General features: G+C 41.0%; 1 protein-coding gene across 9 annotated transcripts in view; it reads left to right on the top strand.

Moving 5' to 3' along the window:
• The window catches only part of Sorcs1 (sortilin-related VPS10 domain containing receptor 1), a 535,835-nt gene that overhangs the window by 361,783 nt on the left and 157,119 nt on the right, over window positions 1-16,933 (top strand). For all 9 annotated transcript variants that reach the window (XM_030251008.1, XM_017318265.2, XM_030251009.1 and 6 more), the window contains one exon: window positions 4,308-4,381. In XM_030251008.1, the coding sequence (XP_030106868.1) occupies window positions 4,308-4,381 (74 nt within the window). The remainder of the gene's footprint in view (window positions 1-4,307; window positions 4,382-16,933) is intronic.

The following is a 16,933-nucleotide window of genomic DNA, read 5'->3' as shown; positions in this document are numbered from 1 at the left end:
TGACATAGGGACAATTTTGGGGTATTCATGCTATGGGACTCCAGGAGACTAAGTTTCCATGAAACTTTTTGCCTCAGCACTGTGTTCAAACTTTTGGGCTTGCCACACAGACTTCACTGGAGTGGGTGTGGCACCTCCCCTCCCCTTTTCTTCTGTGAGGGTGCTCCTCCTCCCAACTCACCCACTCCCGCCTCACCTCTCTAGTATGCTCCTTTTGCTTATCAAGCCTCCACAGGACCAAGGGCCTTACCTCCCATTGATGTCAGATAAAGCCATACTCTGCTATATATGTATCTGGAGCCCTGAATTCCCCCATGTATACTCTGGTTGGTTATTTAGTCTCTGGGAGCTCTTGGTGGTCCAATTAGTTAATACTGTTGTTCTTCCTATGGAGTTGCAAGCCCTTCAGCTCCTTCAGTCCTTCCCCTATCTCTTCCATTGGGGTCCCTGGGCTCAGTCTGATGGTTGGCTGTATCTGAATCTGTATTGGTCAGGTGCTGGTAGAACCTCTCAAGAAACAGTCATACCAGGCTCCTGTCAGCAAGAGCTTCTTGATATCACCAAAAGTGTGGGGGTTGGGTGTCTACAGATCAGATGGATCCCTAGGTGGGGTGGTCTCTGGGCCTTTTCTTCAGTCTTTGTTGCATTTTTTTTTGTCTCTGTCATTCCTTTGGACAGAATCATTTCTGGATTAAAATTTTTTAGATGGGTGGGTGGGTATCCCCATCCCTCAACCAGGGGGACATGCCTATGTACTGGAGGTGGTCTCTATAAGATATATCTCCCCTTTGTTGAGTATTTCAGCTATTGTCATTGCCATTAGGCCCTGGGAGCCTCCTGCTTCCCTGGAGTCTGGGACTTTCTAGTGGCTATCCCCAGTTCCTTATCCTCCCATTGATGCATGTCTCTATTCAATTTCCTGACCCTCTATGCCTCCCTCCTATCCCTTCCAATACTTGTTCTTGCCCCACTTTTTTTTCAAGGTGGTCTTTAGGTGCATAAGAATTCCATTTTTCTTTGATATCAAGCATTTATGGAGACTACAACTAAATATATACATGTAATCAGTAGTTGGAAGGACTGCACTGTTGGACCACAAGCCTTTGGAGAATAAGGCCAGAGAGAAGCTAGGTATGCAGGAGAAGGCTTACAGAGAAGGAGTCATTGGAGGTGAGCAATAGAGGAAGATCAGCACCAAGGACAGAAGTCCTGAAGCAACATTTGGCAGAATAGTAGTGTTTGTTGGTGAAGGACTGATATTAAAGTTTTCTTTCGGACCTACATGTATGCACCATGGTACACACATGCTCATAACTCCTTACAAGAACCAGCATTTGCACACGCCTACATAGAATAGTGTGTGTGTGTGTGTGTGTGTGTGTGTGTGTGTGTAAAGCACCCATGTACCCAGAAACCCTGTTTTCTTCCTAGCATGGCAGAAAACATGGACTACCACCATAATAAAATACATGAGCTAATAAATATATTAAGAGAAGAGACTATTTGACTCATAGGTTTTAGTCATCAGTGAGTCAGTATGTCATGGGAGGAGAGTAGGTTTGAGCAAGTCTCCTTTAAGGCCCAAGAGCAGAAAAGAGATTGAAGAGGGTACTCTGGTCTCATGGTGACATTTAGGATATGTCACCAGTGACTAATGGTCTTCCTACATTGCTTCTCCGTTCAAAGGTTCCATTACCTCCCACCAGTGTCACGAAGAAACCCAGCGTTTTACACATGACCTTATTAGGGGCACTCAGCATTCTAACTTCAGCAAAAAAGGGTAAAAGTAGAGTTATAAAACACAACTTTGAAACAAAATTCCATACTCTTCTTTGTTGGAGGATCAAATACTATACACTAGAGCCAATGAGTGGCTTGCCATCTCAGCCTTTCTGGATTGCAGGATATGTTTTGGCTAACTGAACAGTGTCATAACAGGTTCCTTCAAGGAGCAGTAAATACTCAATTGATGTAAGTTGTTCTTTGGGCATGCTTGGTGCATCAACAGCTCTGATGAGTCACCTTGTGATTCATTTGACCTTTTTTTTTTTTTTTTGGTTGTACAGTTCATGTTGCTGAAAAGAGAACAGGAGGCAGGTGATGCCTGCACTCAGCACAGTGACTCACCATGCACTCAGTGTGAGAGATGGCAAATGCAGAGAAAAGATGTTGATGGTCAGGTGCATTATACACCACGCACAGGGCAAGAAGTAGATGTGCCATATGATGTTTTCTAAATCAGTAGTTGTCTACTATGGACACCTGGTACCTAGAAGAAAAAAAAGGTTCTTCAATCTTCCATAAGAGAATAATTTGATACACAGGGTCTGAATATGACATGGAGATTCCTAGAACAGGATTGAGAAGTGGAAATGAAGAAGAAGCAATAAGAGAAATAAATAAAAGACACTTTTGGGATTAGAAGGTAGAGAGTTAACCCTTATGTCATGGACAGTAATTCACAGTACAGTTGCCCTTGGAGAATGTGGCCATCTATAAAGTGGCCACAAGAACTTTATACATCACAGGAACAAGGTAACAACTGGTAAATGAAATAATGTATGGATAATGCTTGGATCATTCTAAGAGCTTGGTCTATATAGACTAAGGTTTTATAATCTGAGTTTCCTTTGTTTGCTCTTGCAAAGATTAGTGGAACATGTGGAAGTCAAGCAATGTCTGATTTGACTTAAGGCACACTTCACAAGAAAGAGCTCATACCTGACACTGATTGGGTCACCAACATCCAGAGAGTAGATAGCCCAGAGACTGAGGGTAGACTAGGACTTAGGGTTGGACTTAGCACTCTCACCCCCCCCCAAAAAAATCCAGAAGACTCATAATGCTCTTTTGCTATACTCATAGATCAGCGCCTTATTCAGTCATCATCAGAGAGGTTTCTTCTAGCAACGGATTGAACAGCTGCAGACACTAACAGTCAGACATTACACAGAAAGAAATAGTCTAAGTGGGACATCTCTCCATCAAATCCCTCCCCTCAGAGCTCAGTTAACCCCACCGAAGAGAAGGCACAAAGAGTTTAAGAGCCAGAAGGATGGAGGACATCAGGAGAACAAGACCTTCTAAATCATCTAAGCAAGATGTGCATGAGCTCGTAGAGTCTAAAGCAGCAGGCACAGGAATTCTTGGGACTCTTTTCTTCCTGTTGGGCTACCAAGTCCAACATTCATATAGTTTTTGCTTTATTTTTATTCTATTCTATTCTATTCTATTCTATTCTATTCTATTCTATTCTATTCTATTCTATTCTATTCTATTTTGTCATTTGGTTGTTATTTCCGAGGAGCCTCTTCTTTTTTCTTTTCTCTCTCCCCCACCCCTTTTTTAAAAGATGTATATGATTGGCCTGTCTTCATGTTCACCAGAAGAGGACATCAGATCCCATGACAGATAGTTGTGAACCACCATGTGGTGGCTGGGAATTGAACTTAGGACCTCTGGAAGAGGAGTCAGTTGTCTAACTGCTGAGCCATCTCTCCAACTCCTAGCCTCTTCTTTTCTATTGAGAGACCGAAAGGGAGTGAATCCCATTGCGAGGGGAGGTGAAGGGAGGAATAAGGAGGAGTAGAGAGATTGGAAATTATAATCAAGGCATATTCTATGAGAAAAGAATCTGTTTTCAATAAAAGGTAAAAAGAAAACAAATAAAAACTAGCATCATCTCATCGCCTCTAAGATTGAATATGTTCTCCACTCAATATTTGGTTTCCCATGACATGTTCATCCTCACCTACCCAGATGAGCCATATTTATTTGTTTGTTGTCTCCACCTGTCTCACAGCTTTGATTCCTTGCTCACCCCTTTGGAAGCAATGTGGTTTTGCCAATTAGAGTCCTGTTATCTCTTTAGACACTACTTGTTTCTCCAGAATTCTAGAAGTAGCCTCTGCATTTCTTCATCTTGGTTTGCTTCAAGCATCTCAGTTTCCATCCGGATCAGGTTTCATTGTGGATTCTTCAGAAACTAAGTACTGATTTTACCCTAGATGCTACACATTACATAGTGTCTATGCTATCAAGGAGAACAAAAGACATTGCCACCAGGCAGAGTGCTCTATGCCTCCCAGTTCATTTTACTATTTCCTGAACATGTGATTTGCAGCACCTCATGTAATTCCCAAGGGCCGGTCTCTTTAATTTTTAAAGTGAGACGTCAATATCTGACTTGTAGGATTGACATGTAAAACAGAGGTGATGCCTTTGCCTGTAAATGCCAGATGTTGCTCCTGAGGAACCAGAACAAGGGCCCTGATCCTGACCTGTCTTCTCTCTTTCCCTTTCTCCAGTTATACAGCTCTGCTGAGTTTGGCCGAAGATGGCAGCTTATCCAGGAATCAGTGGTACCAAATAGGTTCTACTGGTAAGTCTGACTCCATGTTTGGGCCTAAGATATCATCACCTTCCCTAGCAGATGTTGGGACCCTCAAATAACCCTTTCAGATACTCTTAAAAATTGTGTCACTATTTTTCCATAAACCCCTAATATATCATTAATATCATTAATATTAGCGAACTTCAGGTTCTTTGTAAGTATTGCTTTGGTATGTTTACATGAACCTTGGATACAGACATTGTTTTAAGGCACAGTACCTTTTATGTGATATATATATATATATATATATATATATATATATATATATACATACATACTTCAAAGAAGGGTTTTTCAGTATAAAGAAGGCGATCTTAATTAGTTTATCAGCAGATCTTGTCTGTCCAGTCTTCTAGGCCTTCTTCTTACCTTATTTGATACAGCCAGTACCCCTATTCTCTCCCTTATCATGTCATCTGTATTCTGTGAATTGTCAAACACATGTAGGCACAGGGTCATATTCTGCTCAGGCTGTTGTGACAGGATGCTGTGGATGCATGGTGTAAACAACCAATGTGGCTCTGTGAGATCCTGAAAACTGGGAAGATCAAGGTGAAGGTACCATCAGATTTACTTCCTGGTGTGGGCTCTCCTCTTGACCTGAACATGGTTGTATCTTTTTGGAAAAAAAAAAGAAGGGCCCTGGTCTCTTTTATCATTGTCACAAGGACACAAATTAATCCAGGGTAACCTCACTCTCATAACCACTTTATAAACTGAGTCATCTTCTAAAGGCTGAACTCCAAACACAATCACTTCAGTTTAGGCTTTTATTTTTTATGTCGGGGGGAAGATAGACATACAGCCCTTAACCTACCAGTAAAGATATAGATGACAGAGGTGTTTATATTTGCATGAGTATTATGACAGACACTGTCCTATAGCTTTTTTTATAGTGTGCTGCAATTATGCACATACCCTCATATTTTAGTTACAAATAAGCTTAATATAAGAATTCATAGAGAGGTAAATAATAAGGTCTATTGATCATTAATAGTACACCATATTTTATAAAGCATTATGCATTTGAAAAAGAAAGAATAGAGAGGAAGGAGGGTGAAGAAGAGTATAGTACAGAAATAAAGACAAGAAAATCATAGTCTTGGCTTTTTTTTCCACCATGCTCCTAATTCTGTAATAGACCCCTGCATGACCATAGGCAACTCAATTTGAAAGTCAACCAAGCGACAAAAGTTAATTTTTTCTTTTGAGTTTCCAACCCCAAATCTAAGAAATGTAAGAACAAGGTTTGGAACATTCTAGTGTGATTTTGATATTTTATTTAGTGAGAGTGTTAGAATGTGGATCCTCACCCAGAAAAGCAAACTCTAGTTCATCCAGAACTGCCTGTAGAAAAGACACTCAACCTGGCTCCAGGCTATTGCCTCTTCTATAGTAGAGTTAAAGAAACTAGCTCACAGGAGACTTTAGGTACACTTTATTTACACAATCCAGAATTACCAGGACAATGGCACTCAGGAGCCATTGAGCTCTGCAACAAGGGCTGCAAAAGTATCTCGTTATTATCTTGATGTCCCTTCTGAAATCACATTGGGACAGCAAGATGAAGGGACAACCTGCTGTTTGATTCTAGCTAGCCACTCCCTCTCTGCTTCCTTCATTTCTTCTACACTTACCTCAAAGAGGAGCATGTGTTAACTGTTGCTTTGTGTGTGTGTGTGTGTGTGTGTGTGTGTGTGTGTGTGTGTGTGTGTGTGTGTCTTTGTTTATTTGGTTAGATAAGGTCTCCTGAAAGCCAGAGTGGCCTCACACTCTTTATGTATAAGTGATGGGCCTTGAACTCATGATTCTCCTGCCTCTACCTTCCAGGCACTGGAATTATATATGGGTCGTACCATATCCAGAACTTACACTTCATAATTTCAAATACTTCATCCCTGATGTTTTTTGAAAGCTAGAGAGCTTTATTAGGGAAATTTCCTTTCTTTTTAAAAAACATTTCATATATGCATAGAGTATTTACATGCCCACCCTTTTCTCCCTCAAACTCCTCCTATGACCTCCCACTCTCCCTTAAATTAATTCCACCATGGCTTTTTACTTTAATTATTATATAATGCATATATAAATATAACCCACTGAGTCCACGTAGTGTCACTTGGTAGTGAGGGAGAATGAGTCTTCCCCAGAGTTGAGTCCCCTCTAATTACCTATCTAATACCAGGGCTCAGCCCTAGGGATGTTTCCCAAAACTCATATAGAGGCTAGAGATTTGGCTCAGTTATACTGCTTGCCTAACCCTAACCCTAACCCTAACCCTAACCCTAACCCTAACCCTAACCCTAACCCTAACCCTAACCCTAACCCTAACATTATACACAATGCCCTGAGTTCAGTCCTCAGCTCTGCATAATCTTTGTATGGTGATATGTGTCTGTACCTATAACACTAAGGAAGCTGATCATTCTAAGTTTCATGCTAGAGGAGCTGCAAGTAGAATCTTCTCAGAGGAAGGGGGGAGGAGGAAGGAGGAGGAAGAGGACAAGGACAAGGTGAGGAGAGTGAGAGACCTGAAAAAGCTCATGCAAGTGACCTAGAAATGTCTATGTGGAGAGAGACCACTTCTTTTTCTATTTCTTCTTTCCTTTTGTTGTCTTGTTTCTGTGATGTGTGCCCATGTGTGCGTGTGCCCATGCCTGTGTGTGTGTGTGTGTGTGTGTGTGTGTGTGTGTGTGTAGGAGTGTAGGAGTGTATACTAGGACATCAAGTGCAGTGTCTCCTCTACCACTCTGCCTTATTTTATTGAGAGTATTTCTCAGTGAATCTGGAGCTGGGCTGGCAGCAAGCAAGCTCCACAAATCCTCCTGTTTCTGACCTCTGCCCTCACACACACACACACACACACACACACACACACACACACACACACACACACACACAGAGAGAGAGAGAGAGAGAGAGAGAGGGAGAGAGAGAGAGAGAGAGAGAGAGAGAGAGAGAGAGAGAGAGAGCCAAGGCTGCAGATACCCATGGCTTTTTACATAGGTTCTAGCTAGGTATTTGAATTCAGGTCTTCCTTCTTGCCTGTCATTTACTCTTGTATCATGAAAGATAGCTCCAGCCCCAATTAACAACCAGTGTTCCCTTATCACAGTGAGTCACCCTTGACTGACTGCTTGCCTTCAAGCCTGTTTCTGATTCACCTGTTGCTGGCCATGTTGGGGATACCCTTTCAAAAACGAAGTTGACCTCTCTCAGGTCTGGGGATCCAGCTCTGTATCCTCTTCAGTCTCCACTAGGGTCAGCATGTTTAAAGATTTATTTGTTTTTATTGTATGTGTAGAGGTGTTTTGCCGGCACTTTGTATCATGTGCATGAAGTGGTTGCAGAGGCCAGAAGAGGTCATCAAATACCCTTGGAATTGGAATTACAGATGGTTGTTAGCCACCATGTGGGTCCTGGGAACTTTACCATGTCTTCTGGGGAGAGCAACTCTTATCTGATAAGTCCTCTCCCAAGCCCTTTTAAAAATACTTATTTATTTTTAATTTTTTAAAAATTTTTTAATCCTTTTTGCTTTTTTACAGTCCACTCTTCATTCCCCTCCTGGTCCACCACCAACCGCTCCCCATCCCATCCCTACCCCCCTCCCCACCTCTATCTCCATGAAGATGTCCCCAGCTCCCCATCCACACTCTACCAGAAGTTCCTACTCCCTGGGGTCTCAAGTCTCTTGAGGGGTTAAGTGCATCTTCTCTGACTGAGTCCAGACCCAGCAGTCCTCTGCTGTTTATGTGTCGGGAGGCCTCATATCAGCTGATGTATGCTGCCTGGTTGGTGGCTCAGAGTCTGAGCAATCTCAGAGGTCCAGGTCAGTTGAGACTGCTGGTCTTCCCATGGGGCTGGCCTTCTCCTTAACTTCTTCTGGCTTATCCCCAATCCAACCACAGGGGTCCCTAGCTTCCATCCATTGGTTGGGTGCTAGTACCTTTATCTGACTCTTTCGGCTGCTTGTTGGGTCTCTCAGAGAACAGCCATGCTAGGCTCCTTTCTGAAAATATAGCACAGCATCAGTTACTGTGTCAGGCCCTGGGACCTCCTCTTGAGCTGGATCCCAATTTGGACCTGTCACTGGACCTCTTTTCTCTCAGGCTCTTCTCCATTTTTGTCCCTGCAGTTCCTTTAGACAGAAACAATTCTGGGACAGGGCTTTTGACTGTGGGATGGCAACCCCATACCTCCACTTGATGTCCTGTCCATCCACCAGAGGTGGACTCTAAAAGTTACCCCTCCCCACTATAGAACACTTCATCCAAGGTCCCTCCATTTGAGTCCCGAGAGTATCCAGGACTCAAGACCTTCCAGGTCTCCAGTACCTTAAGAGCATTCCCCTATTTCCCAAGGTTGACTGTTTCCTTTCTTTCTGCTGTCCCTCAGAGCTTCAGTCCTGTCCTCCCCCATACCTGATCATGTTTCCCCCTTTTACTCCCTGTCCCTTCTCCCACCTAGGTCCCTCCCTCTCCCCTCCCCACCACCCCCAAGATTGCTTTCTTTTCCCTCCCAAGTGGGACTGAGGCAACCTCACTTGGGCCCTTCTGTCTGTTAAGCTCCTTGAGTTCTGTGGATTGTATCCTGGGTATTCTATACTTTTTTAGCTAATATCTACTTATTAGTGAGTGCATGCCATATATGTCCTTTGGGGGGGGGGTCTCAGTTATATCACTCAGGATGATATTTCATTTTCTCCCATGTTCATGAGCTACCTTCATTTTTATCTAAAAATTATAAAGTCCTTTTTTTAAAAAAAGAAAAGCCAAGACCCTTGTCCACTACTTTCTGTCCTGTTTTTGTTAGTTTGTTTTTATTGTCATTGTTGTTGATGTTGTTGCTGTTATTGTTGTTGTTGTTGGTGGTGGTGTGTGTACCTTATGTATACAGAAAAACCTCAGATACATATTTTTAAAAAGCATAATCCTCCCAGTTTATCATTGAAATGATATTTGCCAACAGAACAGCTATAAAGGACCAGCCTTTCCATAAATCAGGTTTACCATGGGCCGCAGGTTTATGCACATGGACTGTAGCACTAGCGTGTACACAGTAGAATTCAGGAAGCCAGACAGAAGGGTTTTTGTTTTGTTTCAGTTTGTTCCTTAACAATAGAGATAAGGAAAAGCATTACTAGAAAGGATAGACAAGGACGGGTACAAAGCTGAAGGTATGTATGTCCAGGTACCCTATGCTTAGTGTACCATATTTTCAAACTTACATGAACTGTTATTTTCATGTGGCATTATTGTAAGCAAAACAGACCTCATTCCCCTGTCACTCATGATAACTCATCCTTTTTTGTTAATACTTTGAAGAAGGGTTTCATTTTAGAAGTAGATTGCTAAAACTACAAACTCTCACAAAATCATCACCTTTCAAATGCACTGCACACTATTGTTTGTTAATTCTAGTTTATCTGTCCACTATGCAAAACCAGTAGAATTGAATTGTTTTATTCTATTGTGAACATGAGAACACATCTTTCCCAATCAAGAATTAGCAGTGTGGAAGTGCTATTTAAAATTAAAGCTCTTTAATTCCTACAATAGTTTTCTGAGGGAAGCTACTCATTAGCATCGTTAACAGGAGAAGTCTAAGACAAAGAATGGCTAAGTAATTAGACCAAGGCCACCTAGGTGGAAAGTAGAAAGGTCATTATTTCAGTGATGGGTATCTCCAAAGTCCATTTCTACTCCATGCATGGATGCTGTTGCCTCTGCTGCTCACCCTGTTCCTGGAAATCTAGTGCCTTAGACAGATGTGTTGTCACAGTTCAAAGGTCTTTTGGCTGTAATGTCTGTCTTTGTGTCTTTTCGAATATATTTGACAATTGGCCCCCATGAGTTCAGCTTGCTTGCCATTTCCAGAGAGGGCCCAGTATCCTGTGAGATGCACAGCACCACAGCTCCTGTAGAAATCTCTTGTTCTGTAGCCACATGGTCTGTGTTCTGACACTGTGCCACTTCCTGAGGCCAGCAAGAAATCTGCCAATCAAAGCAATGTGTGTTATTATATTCACTCCTGGAAACTAGATGCTTCAAATTACATAGAAACCATGAAACTGTTGAGGAGTTTTCATCCCGCTTTAATTAAAAAGAAATGTCCTTTAATCACTGCGCACCAGCCTAGGAGGAGGGTGTGACTCGTTCTCAGATGGTTTTCTCCAGTGGTAAATTGAATCATTAAATGACCATGGGTAATAGCACAGCACTTTCTACAGGGGTGCAGAACATGAAGATAAAATCATAGGTTTTCCACATCCTCCAGCTCTCTTGAGAATTATCTGTGAGAGGCAATAGTCACACAGCCCCTGGAAGCAATCAATGCCAATTGAAAATAATTAGGGGGTGCAACATCTTATTCTCACCTTAACTAGTGATTGCTATCAATACTGTCATCACTACTATAAATAGCCACTTTCATCCCGAGATGAAATTTTATATTCCTTCCAGAAGTGATTTAAGACCTCGCATAAAACATGTCCTAAGCACAATGTTGCAGTCAATGGATTAGCCTTTCTTCTTTAACGGAGGACAGTCATAAATATGGCCTTTCCTGTGTGAGAAATCCATGTCATTGTGGGGAGACAGTTGATGGGTGAGAGCCTTAAGGACACTGTGAGTGTGAGCTTTACCATCCACTAAGAAATGGATTGTGGGAAGTGAAGTCCTGTGTGCATCCCTGAGAGTTAGGTGCAGAGCCCACTGACTAGCAGGAGCAGAATCATCTACAACTGGCTGACTTTGTATGTGTTGTCTCCGTTTCACAGGTGTTGGTTTTAGTCTTAGAATGGCCTTCTCTGCTTTATGGCACAGAACGGACCCTGTCATCTTTAGGATTCCAGCCTAATAGTTTAGTAATTCCATCAGCTGCCCTGAATGTTCTCTGTTTTCAGAGATCAAAAATGGCCTGTCTATGATTATAGACATAGAAGGTGAAATATTTACTATAAATGAAGGTCAGTTATTTTCCCTGGGAACTGAACTGGATTCAATCAAATGACATCAAATTTGACATCAAACCCAATTGAAATTTAAATTCATCTGGCTTTATGCTCTTGCTTGTGGTGCTAACAATCAACCTCAAAGTAAAAAAAAAATGGTTTATTCCACAAAAGAGAAGATAGAACATTGTTAAATTGGTAAAATTGTATATTCTTCTTTTTAGTCTAATAATTTAAAAAGAGCTGAGTTCATGCATTGAACATGTAAGAACATCATAGAGCTGGAGGCATTGTACCCAAATGCCTTGAAAATGCATTTCTGTCCATAGCCCGATGATTTTTAAAAGGTTGAAAAATTTGGTTTGGTGCTTGAGTCAAGTTTGGGGATTTAAACAAGGGAGAATAGTTTTTATTACAAAAGATAAAACAATTCGCTAAATTTAAAGAATATTCTACTTAACTGAAAATTTGTTTGAACTTACTTTGTAACATTTGTTTATATACACGAATTGCCTGTAACAGAGTCAGCTGAAAAGTGATTGTCAACTTTCTATGATAAACTAACAGGACAATTTGGAGTTGTTTAAAAATTAGCTTTTAGGTCAATGAGATGGATCAATGGTTAAAAGCACTTACCATTCAAACCTGAGTAACTTGTAAAGTAACTTGACTTTACTCCTCAGAGTCAACAGTAGAAGGAGATAGAAAAACTGTACATAATGTATACTAAATTATATCAATAGTCTCATTGCTTCCCATAGTTCAGTGTAATAAGTATGATTGACATCCTTTGCCAGTGTGAGACAATAAACAACAAATCTGATTTGTTGTATGTTGACTGCATTCGGGACTTATTAAGTATTTGCATTAATTGTATAAATTGATCAAGACTGTCAAGATAAAATAAAAAATTCAGCCTGCATAAGTAATAAAACAACAGATGTTTATTCGTGGATCTGAAACAACAGAGGATCTAAGTGTATGTTCCTTGACAAGCTTATTAAATGGATCAGATCATGTTCTCTCTCTGTCAGCCCCATCCTTCCCTCCACTGTCTTCAAAGTGCCCTTTGGATAGCTTATGCCTCCTAATAAAAAGCTCAGTCCAACCAAACTCCCGGAATTTAATCTTATGGGCCTGATTAGGTAACATGGCCCTAGTTATACCTGGGGGTAGAATCAACTTTAGCAAGCAACATGACCAGAGAGCAAGGAATGGCCGTGAGGCCGAATTGCCTTACAGCTTTTACCAAGGAAAGAGTAGAGGGTAACGGCAAGGCATCCATAAAAGATAGTCCTTATGTGTGGATGTTTTTATACTCATTTCAGATGGGCAACAAATCGAAAGATAGGAAGAAATGCCAAGTTTTGTAGATATTTCTTCACTTCACCTTGACATACATTGGTAAATAATAGTAATGAAATTTAAAGCTAGGTATGCCTGACTAAGGACAGTACCCCAAGCTGCAACCCCATGTCTAGTGTACCCGTGACCTCCACGATGCTAGGGATCAGTAAAGCTTTTAATCCTATACCTCCTACAGCCTGTTTCCTATATGCCCGGACTCTTATCCCAACTCAGGATTCTCCTTTTTATCCTTGGCTGCCCAAGTGTATACACAGATGGTTTACAATGAACGTTGCATTAGTTGGGTGTGAATGCTGACACTTAGCTTGGTTAACGTCTGCCTTCTTCGGGTTGCTCTGTTTAGTTCTTCAAAGTTCATTATTACTTCTGTCTCTTCTAAGAATGTAATACAGCATACCAGATACAGCAGTTCAGGTTTCTTTGGGTCATTGGTCAGAATAACATATGTTATTCATATGTTATACTATGTTCAATCTCAGATTCAATGTACACTATCTGTAGGAACCAAGGAAGCTTGCCAAGTCCTATTTTGCAAATTAGAGATGAAATAGGATTATTATCAGCAAGTAGAACATTTAGTATAGTCTCCAAATATATATATATATATATTTCCTCCTTCCTGCTCCTGCCAAGAGGCAAGTCAATTAAAAGCCAAGACTGTCTTTCATATGTTTCTGTCTACCTTGTATTCTACTGTAGTTGCAGCAAAATGAACATGTATACGTGTAAGTATGCACACTACATGCATGCAAGTAATGCTGTTTCTTCATCCCTTTTTTTGGTCCAGTGTTCTTGGGAGGTCAGAACAATCTGAAGCCATTTTCTTTGGACTTCAGACTTTCTCACCTCTTCCTGCTGTCTCATTCTTGGTGATTACCTCTCTTGTGTCTGAGCCTGACCCTGGGAGCTGAACCATGGGCAGTTCAATGAGGAGCAGAGCCAGTCACAGGAAGGTGTTCTGAGACTCCCCCTCGCCCCCCCAGGCAGTGCTGACTTTCACTGCACCTGCACTAGGAGAGCTAGGTAAGAGCAGTTTCCTTATCCTGGAGAGGCGGGTGTTTTATCTCTGCTCCAGAAGTTAACGATCCCCACAAGAGGCTGTTTCCCAAGCCTCTTGCACCTTCCTTCACTTCTTAATCTTTTCCTGTGATTAGCAAGTTTGCCTTACAAATGAAAGTGAAGGTGCCTTTGTGCAGTATGAGTTCATCGCTTCTTCTGCTGCCTCCACTCACTAATGGTCCTCATTGATTCCTGTCCCCTTATCTTGATGATTTCCTGTTCCCCCCCCCCCCCCCCCCCCAGGCAGCAGCTTCTCTATCTTTGCCCAATAGAGATTCAATCACATCTCCTGGTTTCCATGAAGAATCCCTCCAGTGTCAAAGTGCCACGCTTTGGCAAGAATGAGAGGGAAAGAAGGAAGGCCAGGACTCTGGTGTCCTAATTTGTAATTAAATGAAAGGAAGTTAACATAATGATAGTGAACGTACCTCACTAAAATCTCAACGGTTTCTAGGATTTCCCTGTGGTTTTGCATATAGTTCTGGTTAACCATTCAGCCTTGATCCACCTTTGGGTGCTGGGTGCAGTCACAATGCTTTTGCTAGAATTCTGCTTATAAAAGCACAACATAAGCTATTATCACTCCCTTTTCCAAGTGTTCCTCAGTAAAACAAACAAAATTATGTTTCTACCTGACATGAGGTTTCCTCCTTGACTGCATATAAGGATTTTTTTTTCCTTTTTGCTGTATGTCCCTGCTGTCTGATGCTTAAGCACAATATAAAACACAAACACACTAACAAGCACACCCACAAACACACACATACACACACACACACACAAAGAGAGAGAGAGAGAGGGAGGGAGACTTGAATGAAGTTGTATTATACTGAACAATGCCTGCCAAATACCATACACATCCATTAACATCGAACCTAAATTTTAACTAAATGAATATATACTATTATTTTATGAATCACTAAAAAATATCTTCTTAACTACATTATGATCACCATGAGACACCTACTGGCTTAAAAGATATTAAAATGAAACAAGAAATAAGGATTTGGAGCATGGATGAACTAGGCTCCCAATGAATAGTTTGATGAGTAGACTTGACAAATGGATTTAGGGGTGAGGTAGCCCAAGATATTTTTCTTTTCTATGAAAGGTTAGATGATGCTGTCGTAGCACCTAATCATGAAGAAGATAGGGTGGGAAAGACACAGCACTGAGCAGTTGGTCATTCGTCAGGGTAGGTCAGGAGACTACCCCTGACAGAGTTATCCATCAGAATCTTAGCTCTCCAGGAGGATTTAGAGGGCATTCCATCTGACCTCCCACGACTTGCCGGGATCTCGTCTACAAAGTGCTAGAGAAATGAATGCCAAGAGCTTTTTTAAAATGAGAACAGGACTTTGCTGTCTATCGGGATCTATCTTCCTCTTAAGTAGAATAACAAGAGGAAATGGACCTGTCCCAGTGTTGTTTATTGTTGGCCCTGGCACTTAAGACATCAACACCTCTAAGCAAAGCAATCCCATAATTTAGAGAAAAGTGTCAAGGCTTCACAGGCATGGCAAGATGTGCTCCAAGGTGTGGACAGAACCTGCATTCATAAGATTTATGGTAAAGACTTTTACATGAGCACCGCATTTACAGCACATGAATCCCAGAAGACATTACTATTACCGATAATTGAATTACAAAGCCATTATCATGTGCCGAGCAGAGCAAGTTTGGGCCTCTATGGTGACAGAATGAAAGTTGTAGAATATTTATGCCTGTGCAGTTTCTGAATTTCCATTCTACAGAACACACTGATGGGTCTCCTCCCTCCTATGAGCAAGTATACTTCTGAGCAATTTTGCAGCCGAGGAAAACAAGATACCAAGGAGAACAAGAGAGGAATGCAGTTTAGACATGAGTCCACAGCTATCCTAAACACTCCTCATGTTCGGGTCTTCCACAGCTCCTCCTCTCAAAATATCAATGCAGTGCATGACATTTGGGCGTTTAAAACAAGAATAAGTAAGAACACTGATGCCAGGGCTGTTTTCTACTGAGAAAAATTAATAAAAATAGCATCATAATGAAAAGCAGCATTACAGGGCTGGAGAAAGGGTGTAAGAGTATGCACTGCTCCTTATATTCAGGGTCTAAGAGTATGCACTGCTCCTGCAGAGAACCTCAGTTCAGTTCCCAGCTCCCACATCTAGCTACTCGCACCTACCTTCAACTAGATCTCTAGGGGACATGACATCCTCTTCTGGTCACACACACACACTTGTAAAAATATCTTTTTTTGGAAAAGGACGCTTCTATAACTTTGGCACATAAAAAAATATACCATAGCTTCATTTGTGTAATTCTAAAACTTATGAATCATGAACCAACTACATCTGAAATAGCACAGCCTATCTATTTAGCATCTTTACAGAATGAAAGGCAAAAGAGCTAAGATATGCCATGTGGTAATGTTGTGTTCCTAAGACAAGATACGGGTTATTATCCTACTTAGGTTTTCTATACTTCAGTATATTTTTATAAGCCTTGGATGTAGTTTTCCCTCCCATAATATTTGATTTTTTAAAGTAATTTCAGAGTTAAAAAATATAATGACATAGACACCAGGAAAAAGGACTGGGGAGATGAACACTTACTGCTCTTACAGAGGAACCAAGTTTGGTTTCTAACACCCATATGTCACCTCAAAACTATCTACAACTTTAGTTTTAGGATATTCAGTGCCTCTTTTGACCTCTTTGGGTTCCTACACATTTCACATATGCACATACGCACATAGACCAACATATAAGTAAACACACAAAATTAAGTAAATAAATATTTTTAAAGATTCTAGGAAATCGCCACATGTGCTTAACCCCATTCTGACCAGTGTTAAGTCATCTTACAGAGCTATGACCCAATCTTCGTAATTATGAAATTCATATATTATGAACTTGAGGCCTTAGTTTTATTTACCCTGGCTTTTCTACGTGTTATCTTTTTTCTTATAATGCAGAATCTCATGTTACATCTCTCTAACTTGCTATTTTAGCTTCCTGAAGTTTTCAGATTTTCCTTTCTCTAATTAATCTGGACAATGTTTGTGTGGGGGTAGGGTGAGGTGTTGCAAAAATTATTTAATCTCACAAACAGGAAGTAAAAATCAGCCTGAAAGGTATCATTTCATTTAGTAAGCTATCATTATATGA

Source organism: Mus musculus, chromosome 19, assembly GCF_000001635.26.
Source record: "Mus musculus strain C57BL/6J chromosome 19, GRCm38.p6 C57BL/6J".
Classification (NCBI taxonomy): domain Eukaryota; kingdom Metazoa; phylum Chordata; class Mammalia; order Rodentia; family Muridae; genus Mus; species Mus musculus.
The sequence above is the reverse complement of the archived record's forward strand: the minus strand, read 5'-3'. Positions and strand labels throughout refer to the sequence as shown.